Source organism: Danio rerio, chromosome 24 (genome assembly GCF_049306965.1).
Source record: "Danio rerio strain Tuebingen ecotype United States chromosome 24, GRCz12tu, whole genome shotgun sequence".
In the NCBI taxonomy this organism is placed as follows: Eukaryota; Metazoa; Chordata; class Actinopteri; order Cypriniformes; family Danionidae; genus Danio; species Danio rerio.
The window spans coordinates 27,801,862-27,821,759 of NC_133199.1; the positions used below are offsets into that span (position 1 = coordinate 27,801,862).

At 36.9% G+C, this 19,898-nt stretch overlaps 1 protein-coding gene across 1 annotated transcript in view; it reads left to right on the forward strand.

The window, feature by feature from the left end:
* The window catches only part of pola1 (polymerase (DNA directed), alpha 1), a 91,731-nt gene that overhangs the window by 40,524 nt on the left and 31,309 nt on the right, over positions 1 to 19,898 (forward strand). The window contains exons 29-34 of the mRNA NM_001305464.1: positions 1,081 to 1,286; positions 1,409 to 1,541; positions 2,826 to 2,957; positions 3,041 to 3,215; positions 10,506 to 10,684; positions 14,215 to 14,346. Coding sequence (NP_001292393.1) covers positions 1,081 to 1,286; positions 1,409 to 1,541; positions 2,826 to 2,957; positions 3,041 to 3,215; positions 10,506 to 10,684; positions 14,215 to 14,346 — 957 coding nt within the window. The remainder of the gene's footprint in view (positions 1 to 1,080; positions 1,287 to 1,408; positions 1,542 to 2,825; positions 2,958 to 3,040; positions 3,216 to 10,505; positions 10,685 to 14,214; positions 14,347 to 19,898) is intronic.

Here is a 19,898-nt window from a genome sequence, read left to right on the forward strand (position 1 = left end):
TTTTTGTATAGGAATCTATAATTAGTTTTATTTATTCATTCAAATCCGAAATGTTCTTTACTTTATACTCTCTTACAAAGTAATCTTGAATATGCAGATAGCAGTAAAAGTCTTTTTTTCTCCCAATTATTATACATTTTTAATTCTAAAAAAACTATCCTTAATTTATCCATCTCTTGAAACCGGCCTCATCAAGGCCCGGTTTAAAGTTATGGTCCATCACATAATTTTTTGTAACAAAATCACCTGACTATTTTTTTTAAATGCACATCCTAAAATTTTTTTGGTAAAAGAGTTCCCATTTTAGTTTGTGCTTTTTTTATCTGATAAACAGTTTATCCTACTTTGTGCGCACAAACTTTTCTTTTAATTCACATTTTCTAAATGAAGCTATTTTTATTGCAATCCAAAATGCACATGAAAATAGGTGGATGGAAATATTGCTAATGACTACCAGATTTCAGCATTATTGAAAATATCTTTCTTTGCGTTCAACTCAAGAACAAAACTCAAAACAGGTTTGGATCAATTGTTTTAATTTCAGGGTCAGCTGTCTCTTTAAAAAAAAATCCATTTCATTTTTTTATTAAATGGACTTATTCAGCTAATCTCTGAGTCTGGTATGAGCACTTTTAGGTTAGCATTCATCATTGAATCGGATTAGACGATTAGCATTTCGCTCAATTGACCAAAGAGTTTTGGCTATTTAAAGCTTGAAACTACTGTAGTTTTTGAAGCTATTTTTAGGTTGATGTGGCTAGGAACTATACACTCATTTTAGCATAATAATCAAGGAACATTGCTGTCATACCATGACTGAAATGCCTAAAAATTGGCTAAAATTGTGCCTGATGCACCCATGATGTTTTTGAGTGAGATGCTAATGCTCTAATCCGACTTAAAAATTTATGCTAAACTAAGCTAGAAGTGCTCTAGTCAGAATCGAAGATCGGCTGAATGGTTTAAAAAATGGTAAAACTTAAATGTTTACCTTAAGGGGCGCTCTAAATTGAGCCTTTTTTATAGTGTTGACTGAATGATTGAAACATTAATGGATAAATCATGTGTCTGTCTGTGTAGGTCAAAAGTGAGGTGAATAAACTCTATAAGCTCCTGGAGATAGACATAGATGGTGTATTTAAGTCCCTTCTGCTGCTAAAAAAGAAGAAATATGCAGCACTGATGGTTGAGCCACAGGGAGATGGCAAATACACCACCAAGCAGGAGCTCAAAGGCCTGGACATTGTGCGTAGAGATTGGTGCGACCTCGCCAAGGAGTGTGGAAAGTCAGTGCACTGAACTACAGATCATTAGCTCCATTAGTCTTTTAATAAGTGCAGTAATAAAGTAGCAGTATTCTTATTTATCTGTATACTGTATTTTGACACTTCTTTTCCTTTTCACCTAGTTATGTTATTGGTCAGATTCTGTCAGACCAGAATCGGGACACCATCATAGAGAACATTCAGAAACATCTGATTGAAATCGGAGAGAAGGTGGCCAACGGCAACATCCCACTCAACATGTTTGAGATACACAAGGTAAAGGCCTGAATCAGGGATATATTATTATTATTATTATTATTAATATTATTTGACTATGGTTTGTTTGACAATAATGTTCTATGTAATTTTAGCAAAAAATTCATATTGTATATTTTACAGAGGGCACTTAACTAAAGACATTTAGGCTAAGTCCACATGTACACAGGTATTTTTATAAACTGAGTTTTACCTGCTTTCGTTTTATAAGAAAAGCGCTCCGTTCACATAAACACACAAAAATGCACTATGATGCATCTTAAGGGCATGCTGAACCAGCAGGCTGCGATTAGAAGCCTCTTGTGCTGGGTTTATACCAAATAGGGAATTGTGTTTTCGTAAGTAAATTTCATTCAAGTCAATGTAAATGTGAGAACAGAGGTGGAGTACAGTCCCACAGTGCAAACAATGTAAAATACGCAATGCAGAATTTGCCTAATTCATGTCTTCCGTGTGTGATGTGAACCCAGCCATGTTGGCCAAAAAGGAGAAAACAATGTGCATGCTGACATCGAGGCAAAAACTCCTGTTTACCGTCAATGGGAGCACACTGTTCCCTGAGTTTCAGAAAAACTTCACCCTTTCTGGAGTTTTCAAAGAGTTTTGTTTTTAGTCATCTTATACTGCTTTTTTTGTGTGGACAAACAGCAAAACTGCAAAAAAATTGCGGTTATGAAAATACCTGTATTTATGTGGACAGGGCCCTAAATTAACAATTGCTTGTATGGCAAAAAATCTTGTTGCCATATTTACAACATAATTAATTTGATGACATATTAATCATAATTTTAATATGCAAACATGTATTACAGGCCGAAAATATGCTCAGTAAGTTTCATGTTAAGTGTTTATAGTTTGTCCTTTTGCCCTTCAAGCCTGTAAAGATTTTTTTACTTCTTTTAAAATTAAATAAAAGTATATTTTAGTACAATGACTTAATCTTTGTTAATTTTTTGCACAAATATATTAGTTACACTGAATAATGGAACATTATTCAGACAACAATGTCTTGATTTTTATTTTATTCTATTTATTTTTTGGTCAGCGCATCTTTGACTTGTATATTAATAAAAAATAATGCTATTAGACATAAGGAAATCGTATGAAAACTAAAAGGAGAATAAATACTTTTATTTAGCATGAATACAGTCAGTAAATAATACCTAAGCTCACTGTATATGTATTAATATTTATGTATATACACTTTTTCCCTTTCTTTTTAATGCTGTTCTTATGAACTTTATTAATCAGAAAGTATATTAATAAGTAGTTTTTTGGTTTCAGTCTCTGACAAAGGAACCTCAGGACTACCCTGACAAGAAGAGTCTCCCTCATGTCCATGTTGCTCTCTGGATAAACTCCCAGGGTGGGAAGAAGGTTAAAGCGGGTGACACTGTTTCTTATGTCATCTGTCAGGTGAGCAGCCAGTGTATTTGCACCTCTTGCTCTATAAGCTGGTAGTACAACCCACACTAACTCTCCTGTTTTCTTTTTTTTAGGATGGTTCAAACCTGGCTGCCAGTCAGAGGGCATATACCTTGGAACAGCTACAAAAACAGCCAGGACTCAATCTGGACACACAGTACTACCTGTCCCAGCAGGTGCACCCTGTGGTCGGCCGAATCTGTGAGCCTATTGAAGGCATTGATGCAGTGCTTATTGCTACGTGGTTAGGTAAGACTGTCCAACTGGAAATCTGTTTATTATGTTTTGCCTCTAAATTAGGATTTTTTTGTTTTTGTTTAGTTTAAACATATTTTTAAAGGCCATTTTAAAAGTCACCAATCCATTTATTTTTCGTTACAAATGAACGAACTTTGTGGACTAGAAAAAAAATACATCTGGGATTGTGAGATCACAAGAGTTTCTGGTTACACGTATTCATCACGCGCAGTGAAGGGGCTTGGCCAGAGCTACTGTAATGTTATAACAGAGAAAGCTAAAATGCCGTCCAAATGCTGCTATTTTCATAGAGCTTGTTCTGTTTCTGTATTTGGGCTTCCAATTGACACAACTATAAAAGAGAGAAATGCTTACAGTTCAATTTAAATGATGTTACAGAGAATTATAGTAAAAGATGTAGCTAGCATTTGGCAAAGGACAATTTCCAGAATCTCTCCCATTTCAGTGCTGGATTCAGCTAAAACCTCCTCCAACCAACAAAGCTGTGGATTGTAAGCCACAACCTGTAGGTATTTTTATTTGTTGAAATTGATCAGTTACATGCACAGTTTCTAGTGTTATAGTATGTTGTAGCGAGGACGTAAATCACGGGAAATGCTGTTTAGCACCGCTACCAATTTAGCTACAAATTCATATTTATTAGTCGAACAGCTGTAAACACCCACAATCTTCTGCAGTGTGTGCGTTCTTCATCTCAAATAACAAAACTCTGCAAAATGTGAGCGTTTTGTATAACTTACACATGTTTATTTCGAATATATGTGAAAGACACTTGTCAGATTTATCTTTAGAGAGCAGGCTTAAGGTTCAGCTGTGTGCTTTTCATTTTTTGTCTGATTCAGGCAAACATTCAGGCAAACATACAAACATTTTGTCTGATTCAGGCAAACATTCAGGCTCTGTGTAAACATACGTTTACACAGAGCAAAAGCACATGTTTGTATGTTAAAATTGCAGAACTTTTTTAGATGCGTTTATTTGACTTTTTTTGTATAGGTTTATTGTTTTCTATTTTTATCCCACTGATGTTTTTTTTTCTTTAAATGAAAAGCAATAAAAATGTATTTATTGCATTTTAATTAAATAATTTAAAGTATTTTTTTTTGTTTTCTTTTAGTTTAATATAATTTTTTTATTTATTAGGTTAACAAAATGTTTTTTTAAATAATGTTTTTCTTTATATTTGTGTATTTTATTTTTGTTTAAAAAAATGTTTAAGTCCGTATATATAAAGTTTTGTCATTGTCTTTTATTCCCTTTTCTTGTTAAGATTGTTAGTAAACATAACATTTACAGTGTTTCGAAATTTCAGCTACATATTATTTTCTTTAGCCTAGCAGCTTGAGACCACACTTACCCCTCTAGATGATAGTTAAGTTAAAAAAAATAAAGCAAGTGTATGAACCCTGGCACTTTGTCTCCATGACAACACACCCTGCTTGTTTGGTATCCTGCAGTTGGGTCCAATACTCACACACTAATTCAATCTACCCACCATGTCACCAGACCCAACTAGCGGGATTTCCCTAATTACCAAACCATTAGCAACACATTTGTACCAGTCGCTTCCAGAATATATCGGTCAACTGCATCTCACATAATCCTGTAAAACAGTCATGCTATACACGCCACAATCAGTGTCCATTCCTAACTCCACTTTACGCACCACCCTGTGCCCTTAGCGAGGCATGGCACATGTTTGCCTGTAGATGGCAGCAGCACTCGGGCATCAGCGGCCTTGGATCCTCAGAGACGCCGGTTAATCCCCGAAGTCTCATAGTCAACACTTACTTATGTGCTCATTTATTCACTTAGCCAAATTACCCAGGGGGACGTAGGCTGTTTTTCCGTGCTCTAGTAGTGTTCGGTGTCACCTGGGGGGATTAAATGGAGATTCAGCTGCTGTCTCTTAATGATTTGATGATCTCAGCTGCCTGGGAAAAATCGGATAGCTGTGCTTTCTCTACCCCTCCTCTTTCCCCTTATTATGTTTCCAGTTTATTCTTATCGTTTGCGAGTCTCCCTCCTCTTGCCTCCTGCAGCCGTGCCATCTTCTCTTTCCTCCCGTCCCTCTCTCTCTCCCTCTCTCCTCTTTCAGCTGTAGGCCTCTTTCCATCACTGTGTTTCAGATGTCCATAAATACATCCATGGGGAAGTCTGAGTTTGCATGGCTTTATCATTAGGCCCATACGAATCTGTGCCCACAGAAATGTCCCCACTGAACTTGCCGATTGTTGACCCTGTCATTACATCTTTATTTATTTTTGGTTATTTTTATATACATTTATTTATTTATTGGGATTTTTCATATGTTTATTTGTTATATTGAACAATATGTAAATGTTTAGATTTTCTGTGTACTTTATGTACGCGAAAAAATGCACAAATTGTGGTGAGAGAGGATTCTGACCCAATGGAATAACAAGATAAATAAATAAATGTTATATAAATTAGATTCAACTTTATAGTCATTACACATGTACAAGGCAATGAAATGAAATGCAGATTAGCCAGGAGGGCAATATTAGCAAGAGCAGGATATAAGTTCATTCGTTTATTTTCTTTTCGGCTTAGTCCCTTTATTAATCTGGGGTCACCACAGCGGAATGAACCGCCAACTTATCCAGCATATGTTCCACGCAGCGGAAGCCCTTCCAGCTGCAACCCATCTCTGGGAAACATCCATACACACTAACTCACACTCGTACACTACGGACAATTTAGCATATACCCAATTCACCTGTACCACGTTTCTTTGGACTGTGGGGGAAACCAAAACACCTGGAGGAAACCCATGCGAATGCAGGGAGAATGTGCAAACTCCACATAGAAACGCCAACTGACCCAGCCGAGGCTCGAACCAGCAACCTTCTTGCTGTGCGGAGAGACCTGCAGTGCCACTGCGTCACCTAGATATAAGTTCTAAAGTGCAATTATATAAAAACTATGGTAAAATTTACAGATGGATGTTCTATGAATGTTATTTACACGTTGTATTAACTGTGATCGGAGATTTACAACTGATGAATATATGTACAGGTTAGGGTTGTCACGAGACCATTAGTTCATCTTACGATACTATAGCAGCTAAAGTATCAACATACCAAATAGTATTGCGATGCTACTTAAACTATAAAGAAAATAGTCAGAAATACTATTTTCTAAATGTTAGAATAGGTTTACTTGAATTTGATTCATAATTCCCTTATTATTAAAAAAAGTATTATTTTTATGTCACTTCACCTAAAATGTATTGGTTCTTTTTGTTTATTTTGTAGATAACTGACCAACAAAAAATACATTTAAAAGAAGATACAAATTATACCAAACAAAATTTGTTACAAAAAAGCATTTTTTCAACAATATTTTAATATATGAAGTGGTCTGAAAATGTTTTAATGTTTCCTTTTGCTATTTTGGGTTTTTTATCTAGATTTTTTCTGTCTTATCAAGTAACAATCCAAAGTAAGTCAAAATGTAACTTCTTAGGAGGTTGTCGTAGCTACTAAATCATATTGACAAGAACAGAAATGATCAGATTCAGGTGTACGTTTGAAACGTCGGAAAACATGCAACCCTAAAGGGCTCCAAAGACTATTCAAATAAAATGGTCTGTTGTTGCTCAAACGTGTGAGTATTTTAGTGACTTTTCCACATGCAACATTATCTACTATAGACACACCGTTAATGACGATACTGCCGTTTACAAACTACAGTGGCACCACCAGTATTTTGGAGCCTTAGAATTGTGATACTACCATAGTACCGTAAATCGTGCATCTCTAGTATAAATGTATAAGCACAGTGAATATGCACAATTCAAAATGAATGAATGTACAAACTGAATATGTCCAATTTTAAATGTGCAAATATTAAAATGGTGCAATGATTATGGAGAGTATAAGTTATGAGGAGAGTATGGGCAGGGGCAAAAGAGTCAGTGTAACATTGTAACAAATGTTACAATGCATGTTCAGTTATTTTGCAGTGTGTAAAAACAGCACCATATTGTTTTTGCAGATTCGTCTCAGAATGAATTGTGGGTTTAACTTTAGCAAAGTCCATGTCAACTGCCTAAATTAAATTGGTCTATGATAGAATTTAACAACAATGGTGCAAAAAAGTACTGTTGATATGCGTTTATAATGATAAAAAAGCTCCAAAGAAGGCCACTATAAACAAATAGAGCTACTGTCTGTTCATTCTGATAGATACCTAATATGAGTCCTCTAACATAAACCAGTGCACTCTGACCAATGAGGTGAGAGTTTACCTGTGTATAATCTGGTCAGTTGAAAAACTTTGCCTTTTTAAAGCCAAGCAAAGCAAGATTGAACTGTAACACTGAGATTGAATCCGTTTTATTCATTCATTCTTTAATTAATTTCTTTATTCATTCATTCATTCATTCATTTTCTTTTCGGCTTAGTCCCTTTATTGATCCGGGGTTGCCACAACATAATGAACCGCTAACTTATTCAGCACATGTTTTTATGCAGCAGATGCCTTTCCAGCCGCAACCCATCACTGGGGAAACATCCACACACATTCATTCACACACATAGACTAAAGACATTTTAGCCTACCCAATTCACCTATAGCGCATATCTTTGGACTGGGGGGAAACCAAAGCACCTAGAGGAAGCAACGCAAACCCACAGAAACGGCAACTGACCCAGCTGAGGCTTGAACCACCAACATTTTTGCTGTGAGGCAAACGTGCTACCCACTGTGACACCACATCGCCTAATCTGTTTCAGAAGAAAGTAATTAATCTACAGGTGTGGAAATAGTGTACCTTTAAAAAAACGAATGTACATTACTAAATATCATATAAACTTAAACATTTTTACTCCTTTGAGATTTAGGCAATATTGCAATTGGACTTCTATTAAACTCAATGCCTCAATAAAACAGAGATTAATTGTTTTCACACCAGCATTTAACAAAATTGCCATCCAATTTTGATGATTTTTCACCTGAATTTGACCGCAGAAAATTTTCTGCTAAGAATAAATGAGCAAACTACTCCAAAAGAAAAAGATAAGGAAACACAGTGTGTCTGGCCAAGTAATTAAAATGTCAGTAATTAAAATATACGCTATACCGGACAAAACCACAGTTTACAAAAAAAAGTTCTGGAAGTTACAAATCAAGTTGTGTATTGTGAAATTTTCCTTATACATTCAATTGCCAAAGTTTGCTCCATATCTTCATCCGGAGATGGCACAATAGTGATTAAGTGAAGGCAGTCACTACAACAGACAAATCATCATCCCGTTTGCCTTCTGAATAGGCAGAAAAATAAACTACTGAATTGCGTGTGGATGGCAACTTTTTATTTTAATTGTAATCTGTGCTTTGGTACAGCGCAGCAATGTATAAATACTTTTCTTTGTCAAGTATCTTCAAACGCTATCTATAATGATCAAGCGTTTGTTACTAGGTGAATAGTAGATCATTTTTTTGTGGCTGTCCAAACACATTCCCACTACATTAGTGTTGATGCTACAAAAGCAATCCACTCAATTGTGCTTTTGAACAAATTTGAAAGTGGTAAAAAGTAAGAGAGCTTAAAACATCCTTTAAAACTAGTTTTAAATGCTAACAAAACAAGTCCTATGTTGTTTTCAAAGTCAGGTCAGACCATCAAAGCCTCTGTTCTTTTCTTAAGCTTAAGCAGTAAGTTTCACTACGCTCTTTTAAAGATGTAAAATGTTTTGGAATCTAACTTGAGGTCTGTAGATGTTCTGATTAGTTATAAATGTCATTTTATGTGTGCACTGATGGATGAATGATTTCTGTTATTTGTTAAACCACATGAGCTGCTGTTAATCTTGGCCAGGACGCTCTTGTTAAAGATTTTTTTTATCCTAAAGTGCTTGTTCATGGTCAAATAAAGGCTATCATAATAATAATAAACCATTAAAACACATATTTAGCATAGTCCACTTCAGATTCAGATGAAGAAAAATGCTTCTTAATACTATAAATATTTTGTATTTTAGTAGTATAAATATGTTGCAAAACAAGTTACCTCATTACTTATGCCACAGGTGTCAAAGCCAGTTTTTGGAGGGCCGAAGGTCTGCACAGTTTAGTTCCAACCCTAATTAAACACAACTAATCAAACTAATTGATTCCGTCAGGCTTGATTGAAACCAACAGGTAAGTGTGTTGAAGCAGGGTTGTAACTAAAGTGTGCAGAGCTGTGGCCCTCGAGGAAATGGCTTTGACACTTCTGCTCTGTGCTAATTTGACTCTTAATAGGACCTTTTTTCTTTGATTGATTGCCTTTTTAAAAAAGTGACATTTACATTGTGAACTTTTACTTATTTTTATTTGTTTTTAATTTAAGGTATTTTATGTAAAAAAATTTTTAATAAATTGAATTTATTTTGCAATTAAAAAAAAACTTGGTAATAAGTTGGTTATTCTATGTGATTTTTTGTTTACTTTATCAATTTCATTTTATTTTTTATGTGTAACTTTTTAATTCATTCTTTTCATGGTGTTTTTTTACTTTTGTTATTATTAAATATTTAAAATATTTCTTTTTTTGGTTCAAGCGGGTGATAACTAGACAGAATGTACAAATATTTTTTGTTATTTCTGTAGAGTATTTTGTAAAAAAACAAAACAAAATTAAAATCTGGATTTATGTAGGATGATTTTAGGAGTATCATAACTAAACTTAACCTTAACATTTATTGGATTCGCCAATCCAATTAGATCCACTTATTTAGTAAACAAAGCAAGTCTCTCATATATTTTATTTACTAAAAGACAGAAAATATTACTTTACAAACTGTATTGTAAATAAATCATGAACATTTTCATGTTAGTCAATGATATTATTGAAATTTAAGAACTGAATAAAAATACATTTACACACATTTGTAAAATAAAGTAGACCTACTTAAAACTATTTCAATTATTCGATAAACCACATGAGTGGTGTATTTTAAATCTTGGCCAGGATGCTCTTGTAAAAATGTTTTTTATCTCGATGTTCTTTTTTCCTTGTAAAATAAAGGGTATAATAATAATAATCATCAATGCATTTATTTAGCATCATTAACTTCAGATTAAGGAAAATAATGCTTAATAGTATAAATATCTTGTAACTTGGTAGTATAAATAGGCCTTTAAAATGTATTCTGGAGAACATGGTACCTTATTTCCTTTGCTATTTGACTCTAAATATGAACTTTTTGCTTTGATTGCCTAAAAAAAGATTGTGAATTTCAACTTATTTTAATTTCTTTATTTCTTGTGTAGGACTTGACCCAAGTCACTTCCGAGCCCAACAGCAGCAGCGCGAGGACGAAGCAGACGATTTCCTAGGTGCTCCAGCCCAGCTCACAGACGAAGAGCGTTACCGAGATTGCGAGAGGTTTACCTTCACCTGCCCTGACTGTGGAACCGAAAACATCTACGACAACGTGTTTGAAGGGACGGTGAGTTATCAGCACTCAAATTCACATCCATTAGCAGGCTTGATCTTATCAGTCAGCGAAATGCCAAGCAGTCCATCCCAATTTGTGCATTTCTTACTCTTCAGTTGTGTCCTACCTCAGCTTCCTGTTAAATACCGTGTAATGACAGGTAACAATAAATTTGAGCAGCACAGGTGATTGCTTCCTTTGCTTCGTGCTTTTACCGCCCTATTAATTTCAAAGCCACACACTTTATTTATAGAGGCTTGGCAGAGCAGGACATTGATTGGGGGGTGGGGGGTGCATGTGGTTTTGTCGGGGTGTATTCCTGGAGCTCTTCAGTACACAGGATGTCCGTCATGCTCGGTCGAGGTCAGCAGGGGCCAGAGGAGCATGTGTAATCTGCCTCTAATTAAGGGTCTGCACACACACAGGCTCATGCACAGCTTTCTCTTGTCCAAGGCTCATAAAAAGTGACATTAACCCCCCCTCTCCTCTAAGCTGAGCTCTATCCTCCTAGTCTTTTGAAGATTTTGCACCGTATGGGCCAGGGAAGGCTTGGAATGTTTTGATGGTATTTGTTTGTATCATTATTTTGTCATGCGTTCTAATTCATTTTGGAGTTTAATCAGGGTAGATGCTGTATTTACACTCACCAGCCACTTTTATTAGGTACCGGGTTGGACCCATTTTTGCCTTCAGAGCTGCCTCAATCCTTCATGGCATAGATTCAGCAAGGTACTGGAAATATTCCTCAGAGATTTTGGTCTGTATTAAGATGAGAGCCTCACGCAGTTGCTGCAGATTTGTCGGCTGCACATCCATGATATGAATCTCCCGTTCCCAAAGGTGCTCTATTGGATTGAGATCTGGTGACTGTGGAGGCCATTTGAGTACAGTGAACTCATCATCATGTTCAAGAAACCAGTCTGAGATGATTCACGCTTTGACATGGTGCGTTATCCTGCTGGAAGTAGCCATCAGAAGATAGATACACTGTGGTTGTAAAGGTTATGGAGTAAAAGGTTATGGTTAGACAATGCTCAATTGGTACTAATGGGCCCAAAGTGTGCCAAGAAAATATCCCCCACACAATGACACCACCACAACCATTCTTGAGTTGTTGATTCAAGGGAGGATGGATCCATGCTTTCATGGATAAATGTTGACACCAAATTCTGACTTTACCCTCTGAATATCACAGTAGAAATCGAGACTCATCAGACCAGGCAACGTTTTTCCAATCTTCTATTGTCCAATTTTTGTGAGCCTGTGCGAATTGTAGCCTCAGTTTCCTGTTCTTAGATGACAGGAGTGACATCTGGTGTGGTCTTCTGCTGCTGTAGCCTAGAGATGGTTGTGTGTGAAAATCCCAGTAGATCAGCAGTTTCTGAAACACTCAGACCAGCCCGTCTGGCACCAACAACCATGCCACGTTCAAAGTCACTTAAATCCCCTTTCTTCCCCATTCTAATGTTTTTTTGAACTGCATCAGATCGTCTTGACCATGGCTGCGTCCGAAACCGCATACTTCCATACTATATAGTACGCTAAAATCAGTATGCGAGCCGAGTAGTATGTCCGAATTCATAGAATTCGAAAATCAGTATGCGAGAAGTACCCGGATGACTTACTGCTTCTGGCGAGAAAAATTCCAAATTCCATTCATACTTTTCACATTCATACTGTATAGAACATTCTTTTGTATCGGCCGAGTAGTACATTTAAATTCAAAAACAGTACCTACTAAGTAGTTGGCGGTTTTAGACGCAGCCCATGTCTACATGCCTAAATGCATCGAGTGGCTGGAATGTGATTGGCTAATTAGAAATTTGCGTTAACAAGCAGTTGGACAGGTGTACCTAATAAAGAAGCCAGTAAGCGTATATATTATAAATCTGCATCTCAGTGTGTGTGTGTTTGTGTGTGTGTTTGCTGCAAGTTTTTGCTGCATTTCTACAATAGTCAATTAAACTGAATACTCATTTTAATTGGTGTTTCTGTAAAAAAATAAAATAAAATTATTGGTGTATTTTTGCATTTATAATCTTATATTTTTCTGTTTTTTTATTTAAATTTTGTTTAATTTTTTTGTAAGAGTTATTTATGAAAATTATATATTTTATTTATAAAATATTATTATTAAATATTATAATATTATTATATTATTATATTTATAAAATTATTTATTTTGTCAAATTTATTTTAATTTGTATTTATGTAATTGTAATTGTATTTATGTAAATTTTAATTTGTATTTATGTAAATACTGTAATTGCAGTATTTGAACAGTTCTCTGTTCGGTTCAAGTGGGTTACAACCAGTAATTAAATGCACAAATTGTACTTTTTGGACTATTTGGGTGGAAAGTGAGTTGTCTTGCTGCTTCAGCACATGTTGTTGTGTTTGATTCGCCTGTCAGTTCATTAACAAAAACATGACTAAGCAGTTCATTCACTTGTATGCTTGTTTACAAATATTTTGACACCCATCATTGCAGATTCATCAGTGATTCAGCCGCACTCCAGAATAGTTTTCAAATTCAATATGGCATCTACCTTGACTGAACCCTAATGCCACTTTTACACATATCCACATTCACAGTACACGGTTAAACATGTGGATGCTTTGTTGATGAATAAACACCCTTGTTACATATACTCCCGATAAGCTATCTAATAATTAGGAGTGCAGAGTTATAGCGGAGCTCTGGGTAAAGGGAGTGGGCTGATGAAAGGAAGGCTTGACCGAACAGCCTTGACTCACAGACACAGCAGATCTTTTTCTTATCAGAGCCGCCGAGGACCGAGAGAGAGGAGGACAACAGGAATGCAAACAGACGATACTACAGACGCTATTTGCATAGACAGAGTTCCCCTTAAAGTGGCGCTCTGTGAGAGATGTAAAGATCATAAAAGCGCTAATGGCTCGCAGCGACTACCGGAGGATGAATTGTACGGTGCTTTACCACCGCCGTGCCATAAAAGTGAGAGTAATGTGTTTGTGTGATACGGTGAGCTCCAGCAAGTGTGCTGACGCATTAGACACACACACACACATACTCTGTTCTTCAGCTTATTTGAGGCATAATGAGCACCATAAACATCTCTGCTTGTGCCCATGTGAGGTTAGATTGAAGGGATATCAGGCTACCGTAGTTTTTATCCAGTGTTTAACTACAATCGTTGCCGCTGTTTCTCAATGGGAGGTCTAAGGCCTTTTAGATGCAGAAAAGCCGGCAAAGCTTGCAAATCATCTGCGCAGTATGGCATTTGTTTCTCGCTGTCAGCCCGATACACAGCTGAAAGCTTAATGCAGTGCCTTTTTTTGCTCTTGTGTTGCCTTTCCTACCTGGATACCCTAGAGCCTTAGTCTGGGGCCATGACATTATATTTTTAGTATGTTTGAATGTCTAATAGGTCAGGTCTAATAGCCTTTAAAAGCTTCTTTGGGCAATGCCAGTCAACAAGATAAATGCCCTGATTATGTTGTGTTTTTTTGTGTGTGTCGTAATCAAATGCGGTGGTAAAAGTGAATTTGTTTGCTTCCAGGGGAGCACCTTGCAGCTTAGCCTGAAGAGTTGCTGCCACGTTCCCTGCGGGGGCAGTCCGATGGACCATCAAGTACAAATTGGCAATAAACTGCAGTTGGACATTCGCCGCCACATCAGGAGATACTACAGCGTGAGTATTAATAAATGCTTCTAGTAATGCACCGCCCATGTGTGCCAGATTGGCCACTACTTGTGTAGTGAATAATGGTCAGTGGAGTATCTGTAAAGGTGCCAATAGTGTTGCAAATTATATATACATTTTATATACATTTTGTTTTATTTATTTAAAGATGCTGTTTGTAAGTTTTTGACTCTTCTAAAGCATAAAAATACCCTAATGTGATTGCAGATATTTAAGAAACATGCCAAGAGAACACTCTTGTTTAACTGAAAAACAATGCTGAAGTGAGATATTCTGCTTTGAAAATGTGCGTTACGTGCCGGACTGGGTGTCTTTGTTTTGGTTTCTTTTAACCTGCCCAATGCCAGCTTATACAATCTAATTTTAACACGCCTCGTTGCCTTGTTTACCACATATATCATTCATTCAGTCAGAAAGACTCTTAAAGCATGCATCTGTGACCGAAATGCAACCTCCGTTGGACAGTAGCAGACTCCCAAATGAAACGCAGATTCAGAGTTCAACATGAGGTTATTAATTAGCAAATAACATAAATATTGAGAGCGTAAATATTATAAGTGAGCAGGTTACATTGCAACCCTGTGTCCTAACAACATGCTATGTGACGAGATTTGTAGTGATAAGCAATTTGGCTGTTTGCACCAGACGAAATACGACAGAAATTTAAATACAACCATTCAGAAGCACAGAATAGTGCACTTACTGCACTCCAACAAAATGGTAAGGTTTAAAGTCTAATTAGTAAATAGTAAACCTCTTTAACACTATTAAATGTAGATGCTGAATCATTGATCTGTGTTTGCATTATTTCACAGCTCTAAAGTTCAATTTCAGACAGTTTGTTTTATTTTTAAGATCTGAGGTGAACTATCTGCTGCTGCTTTCAGTAGTATGGCAATAAATGTCATGTAAAATGGCATTCAAACTCGCATTGTTAGCATTTAGCACTAAATAAAGCACGATGAGGTGTGCCTGAGATGATCATTGTCATTCATCTTGTTGTTCAGCTGCAAGAAATAGAAGCCGTTTCTGATATATCAATTCGAGGTGTTGGTTAAAAACAATACCTTAACATTTATTTAATGTTTGTAACATTTTAGATATTTATTTAAATATCTAAAAATATTCCTTCTATCTCATGTTGTTTCTTTTATTGGGACCAATTCGCTGTTGGTTGTCAATCTGACAACCTGCGCTTTTATTTGTTTTGATCCACAAATGCAATATCCAGTTCAATCACTTGGCGTCAAACTTACATGCTGCACCTTTTATTATTTATAACTCTGATAACAGATTTTTTTTTTCTAATATAACTTGTTCTTAAAAAAGGTCAGAGTTGTACACTCTGTAAAAGAAAAGTTTGTTAACATGTCTAGGATGTCTTCCGTCAGGGTGATAATACATTTCTTGTCAAAGAGGTTTCATTTTGTACCCTAAAAGAATTTGAGTTGATCGTACATTTTCTGATAACCATAATCTCTCCCACGTTCACTTATGACCACCTGTCTGCTCCGCACATGACATGGGTTAATTTGAGCTCACCTTCCTCATGCTGTTTGATTATTTCCTGTCTTTATTGAATTTCAGAAGCGTCCATTTGCCTCTGAATGTTGCTCCTAACAGCCAGCGCCACCTCCCGCTGCGTCACAAATAGAATTAATTTTGTGCACGCTCAGTGTCTTCAGAAGTGCAGGCCCTGGCGATGTGACAAGCGTGCAGATATTGGGCCTACGTTAAGGGCGCACATAAAGTCTGTGTATCTAATTTCCCAGCTGAGGGTTGTGATGGACAGCCGTAATCACTGCACGCTGTGTCCAATCGGGACGAGCGAGCCATGTTTTGGGAAGTTCTGGAATGCCGGAAACTTGCGGATCTGACTTGAAAGTTTGCGGGGGTATGCTCTCCCCACAGTGCCGTGCAGAAAAATCAATTAGCGGCCTGAATGTAGCCACCTCCCTCGCTGGGACAGTGCCTGTCGGCTCTTTTGTCAGTATGTGTGAAACAGCTGCTGGTAGTGAATGCGGCCCCCCTCCTCGCCCAGGCCCGGCTTCAGTGGACACAGCTCAGCCGTCCCCTCCCACACTAGGAGCAATGAAGAGGCTGATATTGTGTAATTAAGGATTCCTTTCAGCTGAGGGGAGAGCTCAAATAGAGTTGTTTGTTCGCAGAGATAGAGGGAGAAAGCCTGCCTGCGTGAGGGAGGACTCGACGCGCACATGGTTACAGATTGGAAGTCAGCAGTGTTTGTTGAGTTTCCTACTGAACACCGGCGAGGCATTAATCATGAAAGAAATCACTGCCACCTCCACCTTCAGCCCACCACCATTACCAATAAAACCACCCTTTAGAGACAAAGCAAATATGCTTTGCTCTCGTCTCCCCTCCCTTCCCCCTTTTCACTTCTTTTTCCTTGTCATCCGTTCTGACTCCTGGCGTCTTCTGCAAAATGAGAGCGTGGCACCAAGTGGCACCCCCCGTATTTACCCCATTCTAATGTGGGTTGCCATGGCGTTTAACAAATTATTGCAATTATCTTCGTCATGTGCTTCGCCCTTGGTAACTGGCTTGGGGATGTGATGGTGGTTTGGTGAGGGGGGGGGGTTGACCGAAATAAATAAATAAAAAAGGTGATAATCCTGTTTTGAACAAAAGGTCAGATTGCTGAATAGAAAAGGCTTGATTAAAGCAGAGATGTACAAAGTGGACGCATTTGCGTCCATTCAGCCGCTCTCGGGCTCCGCAGCCACTGTGTGAATGTACAGCTGTTGATTACCAGGGCACAAAGCCTGTGAGAGGCTGTTGTCTTGGAGGCTTTTTTTGAACCAAGCCGCTTGTAATCGCAGCTTTTTTTTTCTGGGCTAAAAGGGGCAGATCTGGATTAAGGGCATCTGAGAGAAGAGTTGTGTGCGTGTTTAGTGGAGCTGCTGCTTGGATGGTGAAATTCCTTTATTTAGTTTTGCTTGCTAAAATTTGCATCACTCTTGCTGAGGTTTTAATTAAACTGTTGATTCATCAGGCATTATTCAAGTATCTTAAAAAAAAAAAAAAATGAATTTTGTATTTGCCATATCTAGAGATTATGGTAAGACATTATTTTGATGGTCTCTATTGCACATTTTGTTGACTAAATGTTACATTGCAACTAGAGATGTCCTGATCAGGTTTTTTTGCCCTTGATTCCGTTTAGGAGTCATTTGATTTTGATTATCTATCGATATCGAAACCCGATCCGATACTTCTATAATAAATAAAAGAATAAAGAAGAGCGACGGAGCAGATCCAGGATGTTTTATTATTTAATTCACCTTATTTTAACATTCAACAACTTTGTTGTGTTAAATGTAGCCTCTTGCAATCCCAAGTTTACATATCTCACAGTTTGCTTTGGCAATGTTGTCATCATTAACTTTATAATACCACCAGACCGCAGACATACTCCTGCTTTCCGCTTCAAACTGCTTTGGTGTTTTACTCTGCTGGCGTTTGCTCTGCAACAAAGTGATGGCATGCCGCACGCGTTGTTGTTTCCGTGTTAAGTCAAGAACAAGGTCTGTGCCACTTCATAACTATAGATGTTTTAAAAAATTGTGTGTATATATATATACAGCTTAAAGTGACATTTAAAGGCTTAACTAGGTTAATTTAAGTTAAGAAGGCAGGTTAGGGTAATTAGGCAAGTTATTGTATAACCATGGCTTGTTAGACTATCGGGGGAAAAAATAGCTTAAAGTGGCTAATAATTTTGGCCTTCATTTGTTTTCATAAATTAAAATCTGCTTTTATTCTAGCCGAAATTAAACAAATTAGACTTTCACCAGAAGAAAATCTTATCAGACATACTGTTAGAATTTCCTTGCTCTGTTAAACATCATTTTGGAAATATTAAAAAAAGAAAAGATATTTATATATATATATATATATATATATATATATATAGAGAGAGAGAGAGAGAGAGAGAGAGAGAGAGAGAGATATGCCTTCATTTAGATTTGCTTTATTTCTTCAACCTGTAACCATTGACCTCTTGTTGGAAAAACAAATACTATAGAAGTCAATGGTTCTTCAGCTTTCTTCAAAATATCTTACTTGTTCAACAGATGAAAGAAATCCATAAAGGTTTGAAACAAGTAAAGGCTGAGAAAATGACAGAATTTTCCGTTTTTGGTCAACTATCCTAATAAGAAGATCGTTGGCTTGATACTTTATTAAATATAAAACAGCAAAATAATAAGCAACATAGAATTGCTGCACTTGGCATGACCTGTTGCAGTTTTCTGCAAGCCTCTCTGTTATCATGAGCTGCTCAGTTTTAAAGAATATGCTGTGCTTTATTCTGAAATGTCCAGCACATATAAAGCCATATTGTGATTTTGGTTTTGTTCTGAGTGTCTGCATAACTGTGAGAGCCGAATATCATACACACATACAAATATCTGGGCAACTAGAACAGTGACGCAGCATCTAATCACAATACCACAGCCATCACATGACAACCATTAATGGCCCGTTTCCTCAGTGCAAACCTCTCATCTGTATCTTTTATCTTCACCAGCACGTTACCTCTGTTAGGAAGTAATTCAATCAGTTCATAATAGTCCAGAAGGTGATGATAATAGTTAAATATGGCAGTTTGTTCATATTTTAGGTTGCTGAAAAAATCATTTACTCCTTTGATTTTTTTTATTTTTATTTTTTTATTTTTATTTTTTATTTTCCGGCTTCTCCTTTGTTTTTTCGCACTTCACTCTCACGTTTGTCTGTTTCTGAAAGGATCGGATGTCAGAAGCACTTCAATAATTACAAGCACGTTATTATCATCAGCTCTAGATGTTAGTTATTTCTAATATAGATGCTCAGTGAGCATATGCGAAACAGCAAAACCGCTCGCGCTTTAGATGGCCTTGTCAACAACTACGGTGCATAGGGTAGAATCTGCTCCTCTTCTTGGCTTTGTGGTTGTTCATCAAGATGATGACAAGGTTTGTTTAAAGGTGCAGTAGGTGATCTGCCAAAATGCTAACCGCTTAGCATATTATCTTTGGACGGCGGGGAGGGACTGTGATTCAAAACCAAACCCCTTGTCACAACAGCAGACAGACAACCCACTAGTTCATGTCATTCACCAGTTAGTGCCAGCGCCTTGCAGGAATTACATTTATTACTTTGACACACTTACATGCTATTTCAGAGCGAATATTCAGAGTAGCATGGTTAACAGTAAAGGAAGGCTGTCATTGTTCAAAAATATCCCAATGTGAATATAAAAGCAACTTCAGCTCAATAAAGCAGGTTAGGCGGAATAGCGCTATTTACTGATGTTTTGTTGTTTAACTAAATATAAATCTACATTATAGATGCTGTCAAAGGACCTTATGAAACTGAAAATATTCACATCAATCTTTCACCGGGAGATTTCAGTGGCTGAACAACACGTCTGTGCATATAAGTCAATCATAACACAACACAATCTAACATAAGCTTTTAAAACAACATTACCTGTCTAACAGTAATACTTCAGCCATGGTGTCGTCCTTCCTCCA